This window comes from Sus scrofa, unplaced genomic scaffold, assembly GCF_000003025.6.
Source record: "Sus scrofa isolate TJ Tabasco breed Duroc unplaced genomic scaffold, Sscrofa11.1 Contig1914, whole genome shotgun sequence".
Taxonomy (NCBI): Eukaryota; Metazoa; Chordata; class Mammalia; order Artiodactyla; family Suidae; genus Sus; species Sus scrofa.
Window position 1 is genome coordinate 3,358,869 of NW_018084979.1, and position 26,006 is coordinate 3,384,874.

General features: G+C 59.8%; 2 protein-coding genes and 1 long non-coding RNA gene across 21 annotated transcripts in view; 1 reads left to right on the plus strand and 2 right to left on the minus strand.

The window, feature by feature from the left end:
• The window catches only part of BRF1 (BRF1, RNA polymerase III transcription initiation factor subunit), a 67,623-nt gene extending 43,793 nt beyond the window's left edge, over positions 1-23,830 (minus strand). For 3 of the 11 annotated variants that reach the window (XR_002341119.1, XR_002341123.1, XR_002341122.1), the window contains exons 1-2: positions 16,886-18,485; positions 660-740 (exon numbers count right to left, since the gene is read on the minus strand). Coding sequence is in view for 4 of the 11 variants with exons in the window: in XM_021081614.1 (XP_020937273.1) it covers positions 660-740; positions 16,886-17,153 (349 nt within the window). In the remaining 7 variants the exon portion in view is untranslated. Of the gene's footprint in view, positions 1-659; positions 741-4,320; positions 6,413-10,553; positions 10,848-16,885; positions 18,486-19,428; positions 19,600-20,013; positions 20,391-22,065; positions 22,188-23,501 lie in introns of those variants that run through there. The other 8 variants (XR_002341120.1, XM_021081616.1, XR_002341121.1 and 5 more) reach the window with 6 other exon arrangements.
• On the minus strand, positions 11,804-15,720 carry LOC106508289. Its single transcript, XR_001305043.2, has 2 exons — positions 13,367-15,720; positions 11,804-12,520 (listed from the first exon to the last, which is right to left on the minus strand). It is a non-coding gene; the product is annotated as an uncharacterized LOC106508289 (long non-coding RNA).
• PACS2 (phosphofurin acidic cluster sorting protein 2) overlaps positions 23,123-26,006 on the plus strand; it is a 57,159-nt gene continuing 54,275 nt past the window's right edge. For 3 of the 9 annotated variants that reach the window (XR_002341117.1, XM_021081611.1, XM_021081610.1), the window contains exon 1: positions 23,126-23,298. Coding sequence is in view for 7 of the 9 variants with exons in the window: in XM_021081611.1 (XP_020937270.1) it covers positions 23,180-23,298 (119 nt within the window). In the remaining 2 variants the exon portion in view is untranslated. Of the gene's footprint in view, positions 23,299-26,006 lie in introns of all 9 variants that reach the window. The other 6 variants (XM_021081609.1, XM_021081607.1, XM_021081613.1 and 3 more) reach the window with 3 other exon arrangements.

A 26,006-nucleotide genomic window follows, 5' to 3' on the forward strand; every position in this document is an offset into this window, starting at 1 on the left:
GTCTGGGGTGGGACTCTGGGTCACCCAGGGAGGTCCTGACAGTCTGGGGGTAGGACTCTGGGTCACCCAGGGAGTCCCTGACAGTCTGGGGTGGGACTCTGGGTCACCCAGGGAGTCCCTGACAGTCTGGGGGTGGGACTCTGGGTCACCCAGGGAGTCCCTGACAGTCTGGGGTGGGGCTCTGGGTCACCCAGGGAGTCCCTGACAGTCTGGGGGTGGGACTCTGGGTCACCCAGGGAGTCCCTGACAGTCTGGGGTGGGACTCTGGGTCACCCAGGGAGTCCCTGACAGTCTGGGGGTGGGACTCTGGGTCACCCAGGGAGTTCCTGACAGTCGGGGGTGGGGCTCTGGGTCACCCAGGGAGTCCCTGACAGTCTGGGGGTGGGACTCTGGGTCACCCAGGGAGTCCCTGACAGTCTGGGGTGGGGCTCTGGGTCACCCAGGGAGTCCCTGACAGTCTGGGGTGGGACTCCAGGACGGTCTGGATGACCCAGGGTGGGGGCTCCACAGACATGCCCCCTCCAGGAGCCAGGCCTGCAGCAAGCCTGGAGGGAGACAAGGCTGGGGAGGGACTCGCTGCAGGCTGCCCTCTCGCCTTTCGTGCCACCCCCCCGCCCCAGGAGCCCGCCCTCTTCCAGCAGCACCCGTGGTGGACACACCGTTCTGCAGGGTCTGTGCTCGTGACTCCTTTCCCAGGTTCACATGGAAGCCGCCGCCCAGGGTTGGGGTTTTGCCAGCACCTGGAAACGCAAATCAGACTGATCAGGCAAAATCTGGTGGAGACCTGTGTTGACAGCCCTTTGGGGGCATAAGGTGCTTCTGGAGCAAGAACACAGCGGGGTCAGCAGCAAGTGCCCCCCAGCGCCGTTCACACCTCTGTCCTGCCAACAGGGTCGTGGCCTTGACCTGGAGCTAAGGCAGGTGGGCCGTGCCCGTCTGCATCCTCCCCGAGTGGCTAGACCACCGTCACCAGGCGGCTGAGTGGGAGCACAGCTCTCCAGGGCGCAGGCCTGGCCCAAGCCCAGCCCAGCCCCTCGCCCTGGCCCTCGGGTGCCCTGGGCCGGCCCGCTCCCAGCAGCTACACCTGCACCACGACCGTCTCAGTGCATCTCTTTCCCCGGGGGGACTGCGGGCTCCTGGAGGGCAGGGACCTTGTCCCTTGTGGCCTGGGGCCTCGGAGCCACGCGTCTGCAGGAGGCACACGCACCTCGACCCATCTGGGTGCTGCCTGCCTACCCACAGAGTGGCAACCTGCAGAGCCTAGTCTTGCCGTAGCTGGACCCATGGGCACCGTTCTGAAACTGCCGCTGTCTCTGAGCCAGTCCAGGAAGTCCTGCAGGGCTTCCGGACCGGGGTCCTGCTCTGCTTCCCTGTGAAGACAGCCAGGTGGACACATCCGGACGGCTCACCAGACGTATCCATCCCACCACTGAAGACAGATCTTCCAATGGGGACCAGCTGCTGCCAAAGTGAGGGCCCGGGGACCCAGCAAAGGCTGCGAGCGGAAGGTGCTGCCCGTCCCACAGGCCAGTGTGTTTGTTACAAAGTACAGACCCCGGGGTGAGAGGCCCCTGAAGCTAGGGACACGACCTCACACTCTCAGCCACCTGGGGGAGGTCAGGAGGCAGGGCCTGCTGGAGGGACCGGGACCCCAGTGCGGATGAAATGGACACGCAGAAGTGACAGGGACCTGGAAAGCCAGCTCTCTGAATTCTGACAAGAGGCCTCTGAGGACAGCACGTGGCCCACCTCCCGGGGCCAGCAGGGCCCCGTGTTGTCCATGGGCGGCCACCAGCACAGGCAGCTGAGGACAAGCTGGCCTCCAGCTGGCCTGTGACTGCATCCAAGTCCCAAACCAATCCCAAACCAAGACTATTTACAAGATCCGAACAAAATGAGTCTCAAGTTCAACTGGGAAAAAAAGAAGCAAGACGGGCTAAGGGAACTCTGACGAGTGTCAAGGAGGCCTGGCTGCGCAGTTTCCGGGCCACGAGTGGCTGGACGAAGCCAGGAGCAGAGCAGGGGCCGTCAGGGGGCCAAGCACCCAGCGCTCCCCACCTCAGGAGTCTCCCTGGGGCCGAGGCCCCCGCCTCCTGGGGTCCAACAATGGGGACAGGCAGGGGGCCTGTGGCCCCTCCCACAGGGCGTGGTGCCTGGGGACAGGCACGGTCCCTGGAGATGGTTTTGTCATCACACCCGGCATATGGCGGTTTCCTACTGCTGCCCTTGCAAGTTACCACAAACTCGGCATCTTCAAGAGCCGGCAGCACAGAGCAGGGAAGGCGAGACCAGGCGGGGCATGCTGGGGCCTGGAGAGGGCCGGGGCAGCACAGGCTCCGGGGAGACCTGTCCCCGGGCCCAGAAATGAGGGGCTCTGACACACCAGCGCTACCGTGACGCTGCAGAGGCCCTGCATCTTCTACCCTATCCCGGAGGTAGTAGCTTTTTTGCTTTTTTGGGGCCACAGGCAGCATGCAGAATTTCCCAGGCCGGGGATGGAACCCGGGCCGCAGCCATGACAATGCCGAGTCCTTAACCCTGAGGCTACCAGGGAACTCCAGCTTTCTAACCTTTAGAATTTTTATTTTTACGATCTTTTAGACATAGGAACCACTGAAGAAGGCACAAGCCCTCAGTCACCTGACCAGCAGAGACGCATTTTCACCTGCATCCTGTGCTGCCCAACTTTTATTTCACAAAAGGTAAGAAAACACCTTGTTTAACTAGAGTGGGCATGTGCTTTAACAAACAATTACAAAATATCACATGCAAAGGGACAGCGAACAGTACAAATCTGGAGGCCCCCCTTCCAGAACAAAGACCCTGGGTGGCCTCCCTCCCAGCCACTCTCCTGCTTAGACGCAGGTGGGGGACCAGGAGAGAGCCCACGAGGACACTGCTGAGTCAGAGGGGACACCCGCTCTGGTGAGTGTGACTCCCACCACCTACCCCTGCCCCTCCCCTGCACTCCAGCTCTGGGCGCCCCTCCTTGCACCCCAGGGACCTCGACTTCCTGGTGCTGTGCTGTCCTTCCCTGCCTCTCCCAAAGCCCCGTCACCCCTCCTGGGGCTGTCCCGGGCACATCTGCTCCTGGAGCTGACTCCCGACTCTTGCTCCCCACGCACACTCACACACACTGCACACCAGCCTGTGCGCCCCGAGGGCCTCGTGTGCAGCCTCAGGTCATCCCTGCGCCCAAGAGAAACATGGATTAAGCTCCGGCAAGGAAGGCGCCTTACGGGGTCCAGCCGGCTAGGAGCAGGGAGCAGGCAGGAGGCCAGAACCTGTTGGCCAAATTGATGCAGGTTCTTTCATCTATTTATTCATCTGGGGGTCCTTTTTGGCCGCGCCGGGGCACACGGAGCTCCCGGGCCAGGGATCAGACTAAGCTGCAGCTGCAGCAACGCCGGATCCCTGACCCGCTGGGCGGGACCTGGGATCCAACCCGAGGCCCGGCCGGATCCCTGACCCGCTGGGCGGGACCTGGGATCCAACCCGAGGCCCGGCGGCCCCGGGACAGCGCCGATCCCGCCCGCCACAGCCGAGCTCCAGACGCAGGTTCTTCTACTCAGCGAACACTCCCCCGGGAGCCGGTTACCAGACAATGTCTGGACAGCGAGGTGGACGGTAGGAAAGTGCCGCTTATTCAGCAAACCTCTGACCACTAACACCCCGGGGCTGGGGTCCCTGAAGGAGGAAAGAAAGCTTGGGCACCCCTCTGGCCGAAACCACCGAAGCATGCTGTTCCAAGACTGCTCCTCTCCCTCAAAACACCTGGTATTTTCCACCAAGAGAGGCTGCCTCCAAGAAGAAGCGCACACGAAGTCGCGGCTTTTGTCCAGGGCGGTGAGGCCAAGCCTGCCCCCTCGTGGCGAGCAGGAGAGAGGCCCCAAGTTCCCCCTGCCGCCCTCTGGGCTGAGGGCTGGCGGCCGCAAAGCAAGGGGGGGACAGGCACGGGCTCGGCCACTCGGAGCCCTGAGGACCAAGCACCACCTGCACCACGAGACCAGAAAGAGAGAAGCAGCAACGGGGAGCGGCCCAGACCCACACAGCACCAGCCTCCGTTTCACCCTCAGACCCTCCGCGGTGGGCGAGCAAAAGCTTAGTGAGTTTGTGTTCGTTCTGTTTTACACTTGCTCTTTAGGGCTGCGCCCGCGGCATACGGAGGTTCCCAGGTTAGGAGTCAAATGAGAGCTACAGCTGCCGGCCTACACCACAGCCACAGCAACGCAGGATCCGAGCCACATCTCCAACCCACACCCCAGCTCACGGCAACGCCGGATCCTTAACCCACTGAGCGAGGCCAGGGATCGAACCTACCACCTCACAGTTCCTCGTCGGATTCGTTTCCACTGCGCCACAACGGGAACTCCAGTTTGTGCTCATTGTAAAATGAAGGGTTTCTGTCGCTGTCTTGAAACTCCTCTTGAGGGGGGACACCCATACGAGGTCCAGCTGAGGGCTCCAGAACAGAAGAGAAGTCCAGCAGCCCCTCAGCCGAGCTCAGACATAACTCCTCCAAAGCGCGCAAAAGACAATGGACAAGGCCTTATCAGGGCCCGGACGCAGGGCCGTGGCCCCAGCATGGACTTTGCTGCGGGCAATAAACAAGCCTAAACACCTTTCAACCAGACATAGCGACCCAAGGGCCTGCATCGTCCCAATTATGATACAGAAACATACAGCAAGGAGCACGGGACGTGGCAAAAGCAGCAAATGACTTTTTTTTCTGGCTGCACCTGCAGCACATGGAAGTTCCCAGGCCATGGATCGAATCCCAGCCACAGCTGAGACAATGCTGGACCCTTAAGCGCTGCGCCAGGCCAGGGATCAAATCTGCACCGCTGCAGAGACAACACGGATCCCCAACCCAGTGCACCACAGCGGGAACTCCATAGGTGACAGTCCTCTCTCACCTGAGGCTTCCAGGACAGAACTCGGCTACTTCCTGAGAGCAGGAGAGAGCTGAGGCCAGCCGGGAACTCAGTGGGGCTCTGAGGGGGGGCCACAGGACAGAAGGAAAGATGCAGAACCTTCTAAGCTCCAGGACCAGAGCCTGGCCAGGACCCCAGCAGGCCGTGCCTGACAGAGCCCCCTCCAGGCAGGGCTGCTGTTCTTTGAGACAGAAGGAGTGCCCCCAACCAGCACGCTCTGCCTCCTCGGGGTCAAAGCCGGGCTTCCTCCCTCACAACTGCACGAACACAGGCACCGACAGACACCTGCCTTCAAAGACCCAGTTTCCAAAGGTTAAAAGTGTGTCTGGCAGGACTTCAGTCAGAGAACGAATCTGACTGATACCACGAGGACACAGGTTTGATCCCTGGCCTCCCTCAGTGGGTTAAGGATCCGGTCTTGCTGTGAGCTGGGGTGCAGGCCACAGATGCAGCTGGGATCTGGTGTTGCTGTGGCTGTGCCACAGGCCAGTGGCTACAGCTCCAATTCAACCCCTCGCCTGGGAACCTAAAAAAAAAAAAAGTGTGTGCCTGGGGACCCCCAGGAGATGCTCCCCAGAAGAGGGGGGAGGAGGAGCCACGTTGCTCGGAGCGGGAGCTCCCTCTGCCTCCAGGCTGCATCCCAGGGGACAGCTCCTAGGAGGGCCGCCAGATGAGAAGGGAGGCCCCAGGGACGGATCGGCTACCCAACACCCTCCAAGGAGGCTGCCTCTGCGCCTGAGGCCGTGACTCCGAGCAAGCCCCGCCCTCCGCGGAGTGAGCGGCAGCACCAGCCGCAGGAGGGCAGAGGCCCGCTGCCCCAGCCGGCCCCCTGCCAGGCCCTTCTGCGGTCCTCGCACCCATCCCTTCTCTCCGCCATGCCCGCCCCTCACCAGCTGCCCATCAACTGAAAGGCCCAGCCCAGATGTCCCCAGCACCACGGCTGCCACCAGCATTCAGCAAGGTGCCATCTGTGCATCCGGCCAGGACACTGGACTCCCTCTGCTGGCCCTCGAACGTCTACCAGGGGACCCGGGGCAAGCGGGCGCCTTCTCCTCGGGATCCCGGCAGGAGCGCCAGTCACGGCAGGGCCTCTGGCCACGGGGCCCTGATGTCTCACTCACACACACTCAAGTCACCTGCCGAAGTCATCACCCACCACTCATTCTCAAAGACGCAGCAAGGACACTTAGGAGACACAGCGGCCTCGGGACCCAGAAAAGGGCATCCCAGAGAGAAAGCTAAGCTTCCGGGATGAGGCTGGCGCAGAGGAAGAGCAGAGGAGGGCCAGCTGGGCACACACTCCTGTGCCAGGGAGGTTCAGGGGCCCAGTGAGACTGCCCTGCATGACTGCTGCCGTGATGGGGAAGGGAGGAGGCCTGGCGTCCAGGAGATCCCTGGAGGCCCCACCTGCGTGGGGTGGAGGGTTTGCTGGAGGCAGGTAACACCCCCCAGCCCCCGCCAACAGCCACCTCCCTGGGTCCCCCCGGAGCTAAGGACCCATCATGAGCCCCTGTAGCGCTTCCCTGTGGGCCCTCCAGAGAGGGAGCCCACAGGACAGAGCCCGCCTGGGCCTCGTCCCACCTTTAATCACACGGCGCAGCCCGAAGCCTGGGCTGAGCTCACCCCCACATCCAGACCCCAGGCGTCCACCTCCTCTGCACCCGGCCTTCTCGTCTGCGCGAGGAAGGGCTGTCTGTCGTCGGTCGCGGCACTCAGCACAGCGCCTCCCACGGAAAACCTACGTGTCAGCCAGGAAGGTTCTTCCTTTTTTTTTTTTTGGCTTTTTAGGGCTGCACCTGTGGCACAGGGAGGTTCCCAGGCTCGGGGGCAAATCCAAGCTGCAGCTGCCGGCCTGGGCCGCAGCCACAGCAACGCAGGAACTGAGCTGCGTCTGCGACCTACACGACAGCTCTTGGCAACACCGGATCCCTAACCCACTGAGTGAGGCCAGGGATTAAAGCCGAGTCCTCAGGATGCCAGCTGGGTTTGTTACGGCTGAGCCTCAATGGGAACTCCTGGTCCTTCCTGTTGTTGCTCTTCTTCTCCTCCCGAGAGACATCCAGGTCTGGGAGAACTTGAGGGGACAGTCTGGCAACATGTGACAAAGGTGCAAACACAGCCATGGAGACGTGGGGACTCCTGGGACCACAGAAGCCCCAGGAAGTTGCTCAGGAAGAACATGAAGATGTTTGCTGTGCAGAAAACAGGAGGAAAGAGCAGTGAAACTCAAAACTGGTTCTTTGAAAAGACCAATACAATTGATAAACTTCTAGCGAGAGAGACAAAGGGAAAAAGAAAAAACACCAAAGCCCCACCAATATCTAAAAGGAAAATGGGACACTGCCACAGACCCTGTGGACATCAAAAGACTAAAGGAACAGTACCAACAACTCAGCTTGCACAAATTCGACAATCTAGAAAACCACAAGCCCACCCAAGATAAGGAGACAACCTAAAACACGAGCAGGGGTTGCTGTTGCGGCTCAGTGGGTTCGGGACCTGACACTGTCTCTGCAGGATGCAGGCTGGATCCTGGTCCGGCTCAGTGGGTTCACAAGCTGTGGCACAGGTTGCAGATGTACTCCAATCCGGCAGTAAAAAAAAAAGAAAAAGAAAATAAAACCAAACCAAACAAAATATAAGTAAAACCTATAACTATTAAAGGAACTGAATCTGCAATTTAAAACTCGTGAAAAAGAAACTTGCAGGCCCAGACAGCAAAGTGGTGGATTCCACGAGAGTCAAGAAGGCAATGCCAACTCCACACATCTCTCCCAGCAAAGAGAGGACAAGAAACATCTCCCACCTCAGCCAGGAGACGCGTGACCTTGAGAGCAAAGCCAAAGGCATCAGGAGCAAACTGCACACTAATACCCCACACGGACATAAACACCCGAGTCCTCAACAAAGTATCAACTCATCTGATCCAGCAACACCCACGAAGACTAAGAGCTCATCATCAAGTGGGTTTGCCCCAGGAACGCCCAGCAGGCTGAACCTTCAAAAAACCAGCTGCCCTGATTGACTGAAGAAAGAAAACATATGACTGAACCGGCTGATGCAGGAAGGACGTGGGACCAAATTAACATCCACTCATGACAAACAACTTCCAGCAAACAAGGAGAAGAAAGGGAACTTCCTGAACTTTACTGACTAAAAAAGAGCTATAAAGGAAAAAAAAACCAGCTATCAAAACCCTATAGCTAACACCATACTGAGAGGGGAGAGAGCCAATGCCTCCCTGTAAGACTGGGAAGGAAGCAAGCATGCGTGCTCACACGTGAGAGAGAGAAACAAAAGAAAGGGAAACAGCCCCTATTTGTGGACAATGTGCTTGTCCACATGGAGCATTCCAAGGAACCTATTAAAAATTCCTGGAACTAAAGTTTAGTAAGGTCACAAGAAACAGGCCAATGGTAGAAATCAGCCATATTTCTATAATCTAGCAATAAGCAAGCAAAAAATGCACTTTAGACTTCTCTTGTTGAGAAGCTGTTTAAGGGTCTGGCATTGCCACTGAAGGGGTTTGGGTTGCTGATGTGGTGCGGGTTCAATCCCTGGCTTGGAAACTTCCTCATGCCCCAGGCACCAAACAATGAAATTTTGAAAAATACCTTTTACCAGAGCTCTATTTGGATCTTCGGTAAACAGCTCAACCACGTACAAAACCTGATGACAGAGCAAAGGAGACCTAATGAACAGAGAAGCAAACCTGTTCTCACGGACTGGAAGACGCAATGCAGTGAAAACGCCAAATCTCCTCAAATTTACCAAGAGATCCAACGCCATTCCCATCAAAGCCCCAGCAGGATTTTCATAAAAACACACAGACTTACTTTAAAATTGAATGAAAAAGGAACTACAGTGACCGAAACACTCTGAAAGGAAGAGCAAAGCTGGAGGAACACAGCATCTGGTTTTGAGACTCACTGTAAACGTGCAGGAGACAAACCCTTGCGCTGCAGACACAGAAGCTGGCACCCGCCTCCAAGGGGTGGAACAGGGGGCCCAGAGAGACCCACAGAAACCCGGCCCCATGCCGAGTGCCAACGGAGCAAAGGCCGTCCGAGAAAGGACAGTCTCGCAACATGGTGCCGAAGCAACCGGCCGTCCACTGCAAACCACCACCTCGACCTGCACACCTCGCCTGAAACTTAAGACGGTCATCCATCTAAATGCAAAACATGAAAAATAAAGCTTTTAGGCGTTCCCTCGTGGGCAGTGGAAACGAATCCGACTGGGAACCATGAAGATGCAGGTCTGATCCCTGGCCTCGCTCAGTGGGTGAAGGATCCAGTGTTGCCCTGAGCCGTGGCATAGGTCACAGTCGCAGCTCAGATCTGGTGTTGCTGTGCCTGTGGTGTAGGCCAGCAGCTGTAGCTCCGAATCAGCCCCTAGTCTGGGAACCGCCATATGCCTCAGGGGCGGCCCTAAAAAGCAAAAAAATAAAATAAAATAAAGTTTTAGAAGAACATCATGCCTTAGGCTTAAGAGATTTCTGAGAAGGACAGGAAAAATACAATCCACGAAAGACAAAATCAATAGACTCCATCACATTTTAAAACTTTTAATCAAAATTTTAAACTTCTGCTCTGCAAACACCTATCCAACAAAGGACTTATAGGGGAACATTTAAAGAGTGTGCAAAACTCAACACTTGTTTGTTGTAAGAAAACAAACAACTTGAATACAAAAATGAAGAAGACACTACCTGCAGAGCCACGTGAGCAAGGAGGATTAAGGGTGGCCAGTGAGCACCTGAAAAGCCATTAAGATCCCTCTGCACTAGGGAAACGCGTTAACACGGATTCGAGGCACCGACACGCTCACTGCAAGGACTACAGTACGAAGACACCCCAAGTACATATATATATGTATACACACAGACGAAAACACAGACAACACAAGATCTGGTCAAGAGGGGAAGCAGCCGAGAAGAATGCAAAACGCTAGGGAAGTCAGCCTGGAGCTTTGCCATAAAGGTGAAGTGAGGCTACCCCCACTCTGGGTAACCACCCCGGAGATGAAAACTGGCGTCCACGAGAGAAGCCACACACTACGTTTTCAGCAGCTCTGCTCACCACCCCACACTGGCCACACACCCTAGCGTCCTCCAACAAACTGGGTCTCTGTGCAGGTCCACGCGCTCCGGAGCCACCACGGAGTGGGGCTCAACACCTGGGCCCATCGCACAGGCACTGGCCCAGGGAAAGACGCTGCTCCCCGAAGTTTGGGTCCCTTCGCCGGCACCCCTGGAACACGCGGCTGCAGGGAGCAGGGCGCCGCGGGCAGGGCTGCTCCCCGAGCGCTGGGGCTGGACCTTCTCCTGGTCCTCGCCGTGGTGCTACGAGAACCCAAGGGTCACAACTGCCCCCAAGGAGCGAGGCCGCCAGAATGACAGAGGGAACTGGCCCACGACCCCGACCCCAATCTCACACAACTGTCCCCAAGGAGCGAGGCGACTCTAAGGACGGAGGGGGCTGGGCTGCGACCCCGACCGCGACCCCAGGCCGCCTCCCGCTTCCTCCTCCGCTGAATGCCGTGACGAAGACCAGGCCCGCACACGCACCGCGTTCCAGCGCCGCCCGGGGCTCCCCCGCCCGCCCCGCCGGGACCCACCGTCCAGCGACACGAACTGGCCCACGGCCGACGAGCCGCCGCCGCTGTTCTCCACGAACTGCACCTCGGACACGATGATGTTGTCCTCGAGCACCGAGCCGCAGCCGGTGCACACGGCGTCTCCGCGCGCCGCGTCCAGCTCGATGTCCGTGCCGCCGCAGCCGCGGCACACGCGGCCCGTCATGCTGGCGGCTCCGGCCGGGCCCCCGCCCGCCAGCCCCGGCCCCGGTTCCAGTCAGCCGGCCCGCGCGACGCCGGGCCCGCCCGCACCCCGTCCGCAGCCGCGTCCGCGCCACCCAGACTCTCGCGAGACCGCCGCCGCCGCCGCCGCCGCCGCCTCCGATTCGCAGCGGCAGATTCGCCGCGCGCGCCGGCACTGCACCGCCCGCAACGGCCTCGCCCCGGGGGACGGGCACGGGCTCCGCCGCCGCGGCGAGGACGCGAGGGCTGAGCCCGCGACCTCCGGCCCGGACGCTGCCCCTGGGCCTCGGAACTAGGCACCAACAAGCCTCGCCGGCGGCTGCAGGAGCGGCGGGGACCAGGGCTTCGGGGGCGTGACCAGCTGGGCGGGCTGTTTTGGTGGGCGGGGCTCAGGGCTTCGGGGGCGTGGTCCGGCAGGTTGTGGTTGGAGTGGGCGGGGCTCAGGGCTTCGGGGCGGGCCCGGGTGGTGGGCGGGGCCCGAGGCGGGGTCAGAGAAACTGAGCTCCGCGAATGGTTGGTGCTGGGTTGTCCGCCCCTCCCTCCAGCCTCCAGGGGCTGCGGGGGTGGCTTGGTGACCGACTTTCAGACGGTCTCTTCGGCTCTCTGGCTCCCCGGGCTGCCCCCAAGCGAGCCCCACTCCCTATCGTGTTTCCCAGGACTCCCCACCTCCTGACAGGTGATTGTGCCACCTGTGGTTGCCCATGATAGTCACATTTCTGTGTCCCACCCACCCCACCCATGCATGCCCTCAGTTATCTTCAGATGCCATCACAATCACCCAAACACCCCACGGGGTCCCCAAGAATGAGCCTGAAAAGAAACGTGTGAAGTGCCTTGTGGTGCAGTGGGTTAAAGATCCAGTGTTGTCATCGCAGCGGCCCAGGTCACTGCTGCGGCCCCAGTTCCATCTGGCCCCGGGAACTTCCTTCTGGCACCGCCAAAAGCAAAACAAAACTCTAAACCTTGACTGTAATTTAGTGCTAGCTAAATCAGAAAACTCCCCCTTCCCTCTTGAAAGCTGAGTTGTAAACTCTTAAACTCCTCGCCAGTCAGATTGTAAAGTCAATTTAATCCCAACCAAGGTGTCAACAGGATTTTCGCATAACTTGATGAGCTGATCCTAAAGTCATCTGGAAGAGATAATCCACAAGAAGAGTCAAGAAAATTCTAAAAGAAATAAGAAAACCTGTGGAGACAGGTGCCCATCTGTACATCTAAATATATCAAATACCTCCATTAAACCATGTGGTATTTGTATGGGGACAGACAAATGGACAAGTAGAATAAAACCGGGTGTCCAGAAAAAAACCCAACCATATGCAGAAATGCAGGGGCCTCAAATCACTGACGATAAGACACACTCTTCAATGGTGTTAGAATTTCCATAGAGAGAGAAGGAAAAGGGTAGATCCAATCCCAACTTTCCATGGTTCTAAAAATAAATTCCAAGTGGCATTAAATGCTGAAAGTGGAAACGGAATTGCAAGAGTCCTGGAATCAGATACAGGAAGGTATTGTAAGTCTCTGTCCTGATGGGGAGGGTGCTTGGCCCCCACCCCCTTGGTCCACATCAAAGTCTCACCTGCCAGGGCCAGGGGGCTGCCCTCCCAGCAGGGAATGGACGATCAAGCCAGCGAAGCTAGAACACAGCACAGTCCAGGACAACACACAAAGCAACCTGAGAGGCTAACCCCGGAACAACACGCCTGCTTTGAAAAGCCTCAACGAGTGACTTCAATTTGTTAAGAAAAATACCTCAAGTAAACCTAAGAGCAAAGAGAAAACACGAAAAGACAGTCACTCGGCCACACCCCAAAATTAGGATTTTCTCATATTTCTTCTTTGTTTTGTCTTGTTTTGATGTAACTCTGTTTTGTGAAGAACACAGCCCATGAGTCCACCCAAAGTCCGGTTTCCTCCCTCCTTGCCCAAGGATAACTACTACCCAGCCCTGGGCTGGGCCATCACTAATGCCAGGCAGGTTTTTATACTGCCCGTCATCAATGGACATGAGGGTTCTGCGTGGGGTTTTTTGTCTGTTTTCATCTTTTTATGGCTGAGCCCATGGCATATGGGAGTTCCTAGGCTAGGGGCTGAATCAGAGCAGCAGCTGCTGGCCTACACCAAAGCCACAGCAAAGCCGGATTCGAGCCAAGTCTGTGGCCGACACCACAGCTTGCAGCAATGCTGGATCCTTAACCCACTGAGCGAGGCCGGGGATCAAACCCGTACCCTCTTGGATACTGGTCGGATTCTTAACCCACTGAGCCACAGTGGCATCTCCTGCATGTTTTTAAACTGTACATAAACAATCTCAGGGAGCTCCCGTCCTGGCGCAGTGGTTAACGAACCCAACTAGGAACCATGAGGTTGCGGGTTCGGTCCCTGGCCTCGCTCAGTGGGTTAAGGATCCCGCATTGCCGTGAGCTGTGGTGTAGGTCGCAGACACGGCTAGGATCCCCTGTTGGTGTGGCTGTAGTGTAGGCCAGCGGCTACAGCTTTGATTCGACCCCTAGCCTGGGAACCTCCATATGCCACGCGTGCGGCCCTAGAAAAGGCAAAAAGACCAAAAAAAAAAAAAAAAAAAAACCCCAAAAAACCTCATATCTCACCTTCTACAAGGTGCTTTTCTTTCTCATCAATGTTTGTGAGATGCATTTGCCTCGAGACCTTCCTTTTCGCTGCCATACAGTCTTTGGTTGGAAGGACAGAGCAGAGATTTTGTTACAGTCTCATACTGGGGAACCTGAGGCTGCTCAAGTGACAGTCCCTCTTCGTGTCCCGCGCACACGCAGACACGGCCGAGGAGGGCACCTCCGGGGCAGAGCATTGGGACGCAATTCCCCGAGCACAGCGAGCCAATGCCTGTTATGACCTAGTTATGACCTAAGGCGCAGCTGTGGCAATGCCGGGTCCCCAACGCACGGTGCCAGCCTGCGCGCCCATTGTGCCACAGCGGGAACTCTGACTTCGTATCTTTTTGCTGTACTTTGAAGGTAATGATGCTTTTACAATTCCGGCTTTCAGCAATTTTACCAGGATATTCCTAGGTGTACTTTCTTTGTATTTATGCTAATTAAAATTCATAGAGTTTCTTCAGTCTACACTCATTTGTCTTCAATCCTTTTTAGGGCTGCACCCGAGGCACATGGAAGTTCCCAGGTTAGGGTCGAATCAGGGCTACAGCTGCTGGCCTCCACCACAGCTCATGGCAACGCCGGATCCTTAACCCACTGAGCGAGGCCAGGGATCAAACCCACATCCTCATGGTTCTTAGTCGGATCCACCTCCACAGCGCCACGACGGGCACTCCTGGAAGCATCTTCTTTGGAAGGCAGGGGTCTGCACCTGTGCCTGTCTGTTCTGCCCACCCGCGTCCTGTGTGACAGTGAGGGCGGGCAGTCCACCGCAACCACAGGAGCCAAGGGCCGGGGCCACCTCCTCCTGGCCCGACACAGCCATACAACCTTGCACAGCCGGTCACGGGCTCCCAGCTCCACAAGGTGTCACCTCCCTGACCGTCCCCGGGAGCACACTGAGGGCCCCGGTCGGCCGTCACGCACAGAGCCCAGAGGATCTGAGAGACTTGCCTGGTTTCTCCGTGCTGGGCATCCTTGGGGAGTGGACCCCGAGGTTAAGGACGGGGGACCTCTGGATGGCCTCACGTGTCCAAGCCTCAGCTGACTCTCACGACCCCAACACATGTCCTAAGAAGAGAAGGACCTGGGGAGGAGACAGTGTGGCCGTGACACGGCCCCGTCCCAGGACCACCTGGATGGTTCCCAGGCTGGGGGTCGAATCAGAGCTACCGGCCTAGGCCACAGCCACAGCCAAAGCAACACGGAATCCTAGCCCCATCTGCAACCTACACCACAGCTAAAGGCAATGCCAGATCCTCAACCCACTGAGCCAGGCCAGGGATCCAACCCATATCCTCATGGACACTATATGAGGTTCGTGACCTGCTGAGCCTCGACGGGAACGCCTAGCTGGACCCCCTGCAAGCTTTAATGTTACGTACAAACACATCATCTCTGACCCAAAGTGGAGGATCTGCCTACTGGTCATTTCCCAGATGGGTCAGGTTCTCCCTAGACCAGGACAACCCCACAGCTGCCCTCCGCTGGGCAGGCCTGGCCTGGGAAGCTCAAGGCCGTCCCTCAGCCCCAGGCAGGCAGCCCCTGGGGTGACTCTCCCCCTCTGTGTCTCCAGGGCATGCCCGTCCATCCAGCCTGTTGCCCCTAGCAGACGGGCCGGGGACACCCTGTCCACAGTGTCCGTGGCTTGCTGGGAAGCGGGCAGAGTATGCCCGCCCCTTGTAGGCTCCCCAGCCCGCAGCACCGCTGCCCAGACGCTCCTTCTTCCTTTGGGTGTTACCTCGCTTTCGGTACCATGGCTCCCCCACAGGAATTTACTCTTTCTCCTGGGAGAGACACTCACCCTCCAAACCGGGGCTGGTTCGGACTCCTCTCTCCCCCAAACCCTGGCAGTCACCGCGTCACTGCCTGGCCGACCCCCGGGGCTCTCTCAGCAGGCAGCCAGGCCCACGCCCGGCTGTGGCAATTCACCCCTGGACTCCTGCGGCCCAGGTGCCCCAGAGGTCCCTCTCCTGTGTCCCATGCCACCATCACAAATCTTTGAAATGTGCCAGGTCACTGGGTCTCTTTTTGCTCAGCCCCGTGCCATCCTTCCCACGTGTGCATTTGGTACAAACCTCGGCATGCGGGGCCCACCTCCACCTGCCCGACTCTATTTCTTTGGCTTGAGAAACAAGGGTGCTACCGAGGTCATTTTTCCTAATTGCAAAACATCAAGAAACAAAGACAACTCCGAGGAAAACTAGGAATCATCTGAACGGGAGTTCCCGGCGTGGCTCAGCAGGAACGAGTCTAACTAGCAACCATGAGGTTGTGGGGTCGATCCTTGGCCTCGCTCAGTGGGTTAACGGATCCGGCATTGCCGTGAGCTGTGGTGTAGGTTGCAGACGTGGCTCGGATCCTGAGTTGCTGTGGCTCTGGTGGAGGCCCGTAGCTACAGCTCCAATTTGACACCTAGCCTGGGAATCTCCACATGGCGCAGGTGCGGCCCTAAAAATGCAAAGAAAGAAAGGAAGAAAGTCATCTGAACGGCCCTGAGGGGAACATAGATGCGAAGGTGCCGGTGTCGCCTTGTGCGTCCGTAGAAGCTCTCTGAAGGTTCTCTGCTGGCCTCTGCAGCAGGGCCTTGCTGTTTTCCTTTCTTTTCCAGCATTTAACTCTTGTACCACGTTGTTGGGACACAATTCCCACCATGCGAAGCACAGGAAAGTATTAAAATGTACCTCCAAAGGGGCCCTTCGTCTCAGGGCCCAGACCAACCAGGTGCGAGACAGGAGGGCGTCTGTGCATCACCCGGACCCAGGGCGGGCTGGGCCCAGCGGCACAGGGATCTCGCACCGTCTGCTCTGGGCGCCTGCCCCAGGTCCTGAGAGCTGCACAGCCGTCCACTTTGCCAGCCCTTGGACCACAGAAGCTGCTGCTGTCACTGTCCTTTCTTCTCCTTGCACAACTGACACAGTCGTCACGGAGAAAACATGAAATAAAGATAAGCGAGCAGGGAAAGCTAAATCAACTGCGTTTCCACCAAAGACATAATTTCTTAACACTTTGGATTCATTTCTAACCTTTCAGTATTTTCCCCAAACGTGTTTTTGGTTTTTTTGTCCCTCCCCACCCCCCGCACCTGGACGTTCCCAGGCCAGGGATCGAACCTGTGCCGCCACTGCAACCAGAGCCACAGTAGTGACCACACTGGATCCTTAACCCACTGAGCCACCAGGGAACTCCTTTTCCTGTGCTTTGAATATAAGCCTTTCAGGAGTTCCCTGGTGGCTCACAGGGTTCAGAATCTGGCATCGTCACTGCTGTGGCTCAGTTGCTGCTCTGGTGTGGGTTCGATCCCTGGCCTGGGCACTTCTACATGTCACACGCATTGCTGACAAAAAGAAAATAGGTCTTTTACATGCAGAATCACTCACACGTAAGTACATATTTTAACCACACAACTTACATAAACATGATGCACTTACACGTGCTTCGTTAACCGAACAGGATCGTGTTGGGCCGTCTATCGGCAGCCGTTTCTTAACTTACCATCTGTCACAGCTGTCTGCTCCGGGGGTGGCTGTGAGGTGGCCGACCAGACCTCACCCGGCTCTCTGACCCTGGAGGCGGGGCCAGGCTTCCCTCTCAGGGGCCCGGCTGGCTGGCGCGGGGCAGACCTACTCCCCGGGGTCCTCGGTGACCTCGGAAACCTCCTGTAAAGTGTCGCTGCTGCGCAGTGCCGTGCATCTCCAGAGAGGGTCTGCAGCAGCCCCTGCAGTCTCGGGCACGCACTTCCCACCAGCACCAACGCAGGCATCCCGGTGCTGGATGCTGGAAATCTGCGGGCGAAACGGGTATCTCCCTATGTGAGAAGCCTATTCCCGCGGCTGCCGGCCCATCCGCCACGCTCCCCAGGTCCTTTGGAAGGCCTTTCCCCGTCTCTGCAAGGGTCCTACCCCCTTGCGGTGGCACTGGTGGGCAACTCTGGCCCGCGACACACATCACAGACGTTCTCCCGTTTGCCTTGACTTCGCCGATGGCGTTGGTGTTGGTTTTGGAGACAGCGGCCATCTCCGGGCACACGAACACCGCAGGGCCGTCAGCCAGCGACCCCCTCCGGTGTCTCTGTGCTCAGAAAGTGCAGGGTGGCTCTGCCTATTGGATGCTGTATCGTGATGGTGTCGTCCACCTGGGGCTGGGGTTGGTGTCTCTTGCGAGGGCAGCTCCCCCTGGTTTTCTTGGAGCAGCTCCCACGCCTGCTCTGCGTTTCCGACCCCTCTTGAGCTCCTGCAGTGACAACTGTCACTGCCATCTCTTGAGACCTCAAATACTGGTTACCAAGACTCCCCTTCTTCCAAGGCCTGGTCTGGCAATGACCATAAGAACGCTGCCCACTTCTCCCGGGGCCCTTCTGGGCAGCAGCTCTGTCCGTTTGCCTCCAGGGCCATGGGCAACCCAATGACCAACCCCACGACAGGGTGGCACCATAGCCATCCCGTGTCACGAGTGAGGAGACGAGAAAGGGTTTCTCTGCTATGACAGCTGGTGTCGTCTGCCAGCCTAACTTCAGCATCAGGTGTTCAAGCTCCTTGCGCTGGTCAGCGTTCCAGAGACACAGCGCAAGTGGGACATGCACAGAAAGGGGGTTTATTGGGAGGAGTCGGCTCTTATCCTCCCGGAGGCTGAGGCTCCCATGGGTGCGATTCATCCAAAGTCTGAAGGTGGGACAGCAGGAAGGTCTCTCGTTCCTCGCCTCTGTACTAGTCAGACCCTCAGCGATGGGCGAGGCCCACCTGCCTGGGGCGGGGGCACCTGCCTCACTGAGTCACCCATTCAGGTGCTGGGCTCCCCCAGAAACACCCTCACACACACCCAGAAGCAGTGCTTGATCTGGGCCCCTGCAGCCGGTCAGCTTGACCCAATCACACGTGAGTCTCCTCACCGACCATTTTGGATGCCTCCGCCTGTTGGGGAGCAGCTGATGGGTCTCCCAGAGAGGACACCCCCCGGGGCACTGCTGTCCACACACAGGGGTTCCTTCACAGCCCAGCCGCATGCCCCTGGCCTCTGCTGGACGCTGGCGGGGGTGGGCAGGGAGGGTGTCTCTCTTCGGGGGCCTGTGTCCAGCCCCAGACCAGGAGCTCCGTCCCTGTGGAAAAGGAGAGAGCAGGTGTGGGGGCCAGCCGGCTCCCTCTGCCAGAGAGGTATTTTGCGTGGCTGTTGGCGGTGTCAGGGGATGGACTGCCCCCTTTACTTCCGACAGCCTGCATCAGCCTTGGCTCTGGTTAGCTTCCCCACTTTGCCACATTCTTCTCTTGGGTTTTTCTCAGGATACAACCAGATTCTATTCATTAGAATTAATGACACCATAACCGTCTCGTTCCACCCACTACAACCTTAGCTCTTATTCATGTTTTAAGGACCAAGGGACTTTTCTTTCTTTCTTTCCTTTCATCTTTGGCCACCCCGCAGCATATGGGCCAGGGATTGAACCTGCGGGTCTGCAGCGACCCGAGCTGCTGTAGTCGGATCCCCCGCCCAGAGACAGATGGAGTTCCAGGGCCAGGACCAGATCTGAATTGCAACCTACCCTGCAGCTGCGTCAATGCTGGATCCTTTAACCCACTGTGCCGGGCCTGGGATGGAACCTGCGTCCTGGGGCTGCAGAGACACTGCCATCCCATTGCAGCACAGCAGGAACTCCTACAGCTGGTTTCTTGTTTATTCAGTGAACAAATGTGTGAACCTCTGGACCCTACTCGGCTCTGTAAGGGTCCCCTGTGACCTGTTTACTGGGCAGCCCCAACGGTAGGGTCAGTGGGGCACCTGCTCCACGGCCGCCGCTAGAGGGCATCCTGGGGAGGTGCTGAACTCCGTTTTGACTTCGGGAGCTCAGGCTCTGTCGGGGTGGACAGGTAAATGAGACCGGCAGAGTCCTCAGCGCCCGCATCTCTAACCCGGAGTGGACTGTCAGCAGGTGGAGCATTGGTGGCGCCTCAAGCTGAGCCCCCACCCCGCTCCTGCCCACCTCGCAGGGCCCCTCTCAGACCCACCCTGGGGGCTGGCGCTGTGGGGCCCGCCTTTCTGCTCACATGGCTCCCAGGACACCAGCCCTGAGCTGGGAGCTCCCAGCTCTTTCTTGTGAGAGGACTGCTCCCTGGCCACTGCCCGCTGTCGGCTGAGCCTTCTGCAGAGTGTTTCCGTCCCTGCCCCAGACGGTCCCTCAGCCGCGCGGCGTCCTTCACCCCCGGCAGCGGTGGCTCCTAGGTCACATCGGGGCATGGATCAGGACCTGTTCCACTCCCGCGCGGCTCCTTCCGCGCCACCCCCAGGAAGGGGAGATGACGCATGGCTGCGGGCTGGAGCCGCTAGAGCCATCCTGCTGATCCAGTGGCCCTGGCCACTCCCCTGCCCGGCTGGAGCGGCTCCAGGGCGGAGGAGCACAGAGCCCCCCACCCCCGCGATCCCCACCGGGTGAGCGGGACAGAGGCCGGAGCCAGCGTGCCCCCTCTCTGGCGCGCGCCCGCCTGCTGCGCTCCCGGCCTCCGGACCCCGAGCTGCGCATCGCGGTTCTTGCCGGAGGGGACCCTGCGGGGTCCACACCCGGAGGCGAGCGTCTTGCCAGCCGGGGCCGCCCTGCCCGGTGCCGGGTCGCTCCCACGCCTGGGGTGATTTACCTTAACTCGGGCTGAAGAGGCGTTTCCAAACAGCCCGAGGTCCAGAGGGCTCGCACAGACGGGCGAGAGCCGGGACTTGCAGGCGCAGGCCCCCCCGCGACGCTGGGTGGGACCGCAGGAAAGCGGGGGAGCCTCCACCCGGAGTGGGGAGGTGGCAGCGGGGCGGCTTCCACGCAGCCGAGTCCTGTCACCTTTTGGAAATCCGAGGCTTTTATGCATTGGAGCAGCTTGGCAGGCAGGTGGCGCAGTCAGGGCCTCAGCAAGGGATTTCAGGGTGCCCGCCTGGGACCTCAGGGCTCTGGACAGCCCTCTCCTCCAGCTTCCTCCCCAACCATGCCAGCCCAGTTGTCCAGGGAGGTTCCTCTTTAACCAGCTTCCTGTTTTAGAGGAACAGCCATTAGGAAAAAACAGACGGCTTCCAACATTTGTTTATGTGTCGCACTGTCCCGTGAGGAGGGGTGTCCTCTCAGACTTCAGGGCGCTCATCCAGGGACTCACAGTCCACGGTCATCTTCAAATACAGAGGGTGGCAATGTGTGCAACAGGTTCTCGCCAAAAAGTGACTCTGATCAGCAAAGTGACAGCCTGCCACTCTGTCTCACCACCACTAACAGTTCGGCGCCCAAATGATCCCACCTTTAAAAATAAGTGGGAGGGAGTTCCCGTCGTGGCTCAGTGGTTAACAAATCCGACTGGGAACCATGAGGTTGCGGGTTCGATCCCTGGCCTCGCTCAGTGGGTTAACGATCGGGGTTGCTGTGAGCTGTGGTGTAGGTGCAGATGCGGCTTGGATCTGGCGTTGCTGTGGCTGTCGTGTAGACCAGTGGCTACAGCTCTGATTAGACCCCTCGCCTGGGAACCTCCATATGCTGCAGGAGCAGCCCTAGAAAAGATAAAAAGACAAAACAAAACAAAAACAAATGGGAGTTCCCTTGAAACTCAGGAGGTTAAGGAGCCGGCATCGTCACTGCTGTGGCTCTGGTTACAGCTGTGGGGCCAGGGGACTTCCACATGCCCCGGGTGTGGCCAAAAACCAAAACCAAAAAATAAACGTAAATGGAGTCACAGGTCCAGCACACACAGCATGTCTCTGCCTCCCTGCCTTGCAGGAGGGTTTGAGCATTTCCACCATGGTGGTTATTGGGGCAGCTCTGGACCGGACTGTGCCACCCCCCTGCCTGGCTCCCGCCTGGGTAGCTGCATATAACCTCATGGGCCTCAGTTTCCTCGTCTGTAAAATGGTATGGGAAAGGCCGTCGTATCCATGAAGGGCTCACAATGGTGCCTAGTACAGAGGAGGGGCGTAGCTTTACTGTGGGGGGCAGCTCGTGTCACACCCCGCTTAGTCACCCCACGTTTCTTTAGTTGACCCCCAGGTACGCACCCCTCCTGGGTGAGATGCCAGGGCACACAGACCCGAAGTATCCGGCCCACTCTCCTGACACCACCAGCATGTGGGACGCAGAAGGCAGCGGGGTCCGTGTCCTCACGGGGGGGGGGGGGGGCTGCAACCCACTCTCTGAACACCCCCCACCCCATCTCGTTGGTGTGAGACCCACAGGTGGCGTTGTAAGACAAGACCCCGTCAGCTGCTGGGACAGACAGCCCCGTGTGGCTTTCAGCTGTACCACCCCGAAGGAGCAGGAACATGTGGGAGACACAGATTCTCTTGTTCTCTCCGAGGGCCACCCCGGCTTTCAGCAGCCACAGCTGTTTGCAGCTCCAGAGAGGGAGCTGGTGCTGGAGCTGGAGGCCGGCCTCTCACAAAGGAGGGGGCCGCCGGGGGGCTCCTCTGCAGGAGAAAAACTAGCCGCCCTGGGATGGTAAAACCCACGGGTAAGGCGAGAAAGTCCGTTTGCATGGGCTGAGGTTGTTTCACTAGGAACCAGAGAGAAAAGCAACTGTGGATACTGTGGCTACAAAGGAACAGAAGAGTTAGTTGCCCAGAAAGCTCTTCCTAAATCGCAGCAGCTGATGTGGCATCTGATGGGAGGAGGGGACTCCTCCTTGGGCCCCCAAACCTAGAGGTTCTTTTCTAGGGACTCTTCCCACCTGCCCTTCTTCCGGGGCGTCATTCTGTCATTGCCTCCTGCTGACCTGAGTCCCCAGGTTCACTGTCACCCCCACCACGGTCAGGAGCCACGCCTGCCTCCAGACGTTTGTTCTGCATCGACCTGTGTAAAAACAACAGAAGGGGCATTGCTGGGTGATAGGAGGCTCGTGCAAGGAGGGCCCTCTGGAGGGACTTTCTGGAGGACCAGTCTATGCACCCAGCCTACAGGCGGCCCAGCGCGCCTGGGGCCGAGGGGGGGCGAGGGGGCTGGGCCTTCAGCGACCCAGGTCCTCCTGCTTCACTCCCCATCCCAGCTATCCTCCAAGGGAGACGGTGCTGGGGGAGGGTAGAAGGAGACGGTGGGGGAACCACGAAAGTTCTCGGGGTGGGTAAGCCTCTGGGGTACACGGGGGGCGCGGGAGCCCAGTGGTCTAGGGGTCGGTGCGGAGGACACAGGGGCCCGCAGGGGACAGGACAGGGCCAAGGGACACAGAGGGTGCGGCGGGTGGGGAGACTCGGAGGATGCGTAGGACTGGGGGGGCGGGGTCAGTGACACGCAGAGGTCCGGGGGACGCAGGGAGACAATACGTGCTCCTGGGGCGGAGCGGGGGGGGGGTCTTGGGACACAGGGCTGCAGGCTGAACCTGAAGTCTCTCCCGACCCCTCCCAACCTCTCCCGGGGGGGCGGGGCGCGGCGCGGGGTGGGGGTGGGCCTGTGCGCAGGCGCGGATGCGCGCTCCCGCGAGCCGCGGGCTGGGGCACCTCCTGGGGCGCGGACGGGAGGGGGCGCACGAACCTCACTTCCGGCGAGAGCTCCGCGGGCTGTGATTGGGCCTGAGGCGGCGAGCGCGCGCCCGCCCAGCCAATCGGGGGGGCGGCGCTGTCGGGGGGGAGGGGTGCTCGGCGGGGGCGCGCGCGGGCGGGGCGGGGCGGGGCGGCCGCAGCCTGGTTGCCGCCCGCGGGCCCGTCCGACGCCCGCCCGGCTGTCCCCGCCGCCCGGCAGCCATGTGACCGCGCCGCCGCCCTCCGCGCGCCCGGCCCGCCCGCCCGCCCGCCGCGCGTCCGCGGCCCGGCCGCAGCCCAGGCCGCCCAGGGAGCGGCGGGGCCGGCGCCATGGCCGAGCGGGGCCGCCTGGGCCTGGCCGGCGCTCCCGCCGCGCTCAACACGCCGGTGCCCATGAACCTGTTCGCCACCTGGGAGGTGGACGGCTCCAGCCCCAGCTGCGTGCCCAGGTACGCCGCCGCCCGCCCGCCGCTTTGTTCCCGCGCGCACCTGCCGGCCACCCGGGACTGGCTCCCGGGGGCCTCGCGCCTGGGCCCCCATTCGGGGCCTGCAAGCCGGGGGCCCCCACTCGGTACGGTACCCCCGGGACCACCCACTCCAGGATCCCCACCCGGGAAAGTCCACCCTGGGACCTCCACCGGGAACCGCTCACCGCGGGACCACCATCTGGGGCCTGCACCCGGGCTGTCCACTCCGGAGTCCCCACGGGGACCGTCCACTCGAGGCTCCCATCCTGGGCCGTCGCCTTTGCGCCCCACCTCCGGGCACGCGCCTTCCCTGCGAGCAACCCCTGCCGCGTGGATGGTCCCTGAGGTCCGCGTCCCGTGCTGCGGAGGAAGCGGCCGGATTTCTCAGGCCCTGCGGACCTGCGAGGCTCTCCCAGGCGCTCACCTGGTTGGCTCCCCACTGACATCCTTGCACCTGCCTAGATGCGGTGCTGGTGGAGCTGACTTAGGTTGTCTCCTCTCTCCACCGGGTACCATATCCTTCTGATCCAGCCATACTGTCAAGTCCGAGGAGCCTGGGAGTCTCTCTCAGAGTACGTGGTGTGCCGGGGACATGCAAATCTGGGACCTGAGACCAAGATTGTATTCCTCTGGCCCTCGCCCTTGTGAGTGTCTGGCAAGACCCTCTCTGTCCTGCTGGCCGCGGGTATCCGCCCTTGCACTGTTTGCACTGTGCTTTGTGATTTAGAGACTTCCTTATACAAAAGCACAGCTCTTTGCATTGTGCTGTTAGTTTTGTCATCGCAAAAGACGCTGTCCTCTCCACTTGGTGCCTGTCCCCAGTGGTACAACAGGACCGCACTGTGGCCGTCCCGGCTCAGAACGGCGGCTTCCGCGTTCCCCTCGTGGGGCATGAAGCTCTGCGGGTTTCTTCCTGACTCAGTGGTCTGGCTGAGGGCAAGGAGATAAACCCACGCCAGGACGTGGTTCTGGTGTAGACCCCAGGCCACGAGGGCTGCAGGTGGGCAGCAGGGGAGGACACTCCCTGGGGAGACCTCCCGGCAGGGCCAGAGGAAGTGGCCAGTGTGTGCCTGGGTTGGGGGGTGGGCGCCACCACAGCTCCTTCAACAGGTGTGTGACGAAGTGTTGGGGATGCAGGGGGTGCAGGACGCCAGGGTTTGCCCTCCTGGAGCGCAGGGCTGGCCACGTGGAAAGGAGGGATGCCCCCAGGCCTGTGTGGGGCCTCCTGGACGGTGCAGTGTCCCCATGAGACGCCCCCCCGCTTGCCTCTTCTCTGGGAAGTCTCTGGGCCTCTAGGTGCAGTTCAGGAGCACTCCCCAGGCCTGGCCTCCTCTCCCTTCCCGTCCTGGCACCTGGCTCAGTGTTGGGCCCCCTGGACCCTCCCCCAAGGCTTGTCCATTCCCTCTGCACCCCCACCCCCACAGACGTGGTGCTCTGGATGCCTTTCCAGCACTCAAGTGACACTTGCCCCGGCCTGGCCAGAGCCCCCTCCGGAGCAGAGTGTAGCCTGCCTTCCCCGCACCTCCTCAGCAGCTTTCCCGGGCTCCTGGAAGACCACTGGGGTCTTTACGGGGGGGGGCACAGACGGGCTATGTCCCGGGGCCCCCTCAGCCCCCGTGGAGCTGGTCCAGGAAACCCACTCGTGTGTGCCGGGCGAGGAGAGGGTGGACAGGGTAGGGGGCCTGGGCAGGACTGCGTTAGGTGTCGGGGTTCCCTGGCTCTGCCTGGTGAGGGGGGCACTGGGGGCCGGGATGGCAGGTTGCTCTATGGGTGTGGGGCTGAGCAGCCATCCAGTTGGGCAGGCGCAGCTTCGCCATAGCGTGCCCAGTACGGGGTGCCGAATGCCCCTGCCTGTCCCCGTGCCACCCTCCCCGAAAGGTGGTGCTGATGCCCTCCTGGGACAGGCTGGTCCTTGTTCTGCTGCTTGGGAGACTTTATGTGAAGGGCTCACACCCTCAGTGCACTTAGGCGTCTCCCCCTTGCCCAGCCTTCAGGTCTCCGAGCGGCCTTGAGCCTCTGGATGCTGCTGCCGCGGCGGTTCCCCTGAAACAACCGCACGTGTGTGGGTCTGTTGTGGGCCCCCCCACCCGCCCCCGGCTGCTCCCAGGTCCTGCCCCGAGGGTGTTCTCACACCTGCCCTCTGTGTGTGTCTCCTGTCCCTGTTCCACGCTTGGCCGGTGGTAGCTTTGGGCTGTGCTCGTGTTACCCCTGGGAAGCTCCCCAGGGTGGTTGTGCCAGCTCGGCCCCCGCCGTGTCCCCACTGCTCTGCATTCCTGCCAGCCTGGTGGGTGTGAGATGGTCCTGCGGTTTATTTGAATTTCTCTGATTACCAGCGTAGGCCGTTTGGATCTCCTCGTCAGCGAAATTCCTGTTCATTTTTTTTGTTGCCAACTTTCTTCTCCTTTTTGTGCTCCCTGCTCCAATCTCAGCTGCTTCTTAGGGGGCGGTACTCCCCTTTGGCTTGATGTGTTGCAGCCTCCGTCTTTGGACCGTGTGTCTCGCGTGCCACGAGGCTGTCTTTGTGATGCCCCCCAAGGTGCCCCTGGCTTTAGCCTTGGTCCTCTTCTGGGCTCCCTCCTTCCTGGAGGTGGCAGGAGAGCGCTCTGCTCTTCCCAGGGGCTCGCGCCGGGCCCACGGGGCTGTACCACGCAGCAGGGCTTCCTGGAGGGGACATCGCCCCTCCCTGGTGA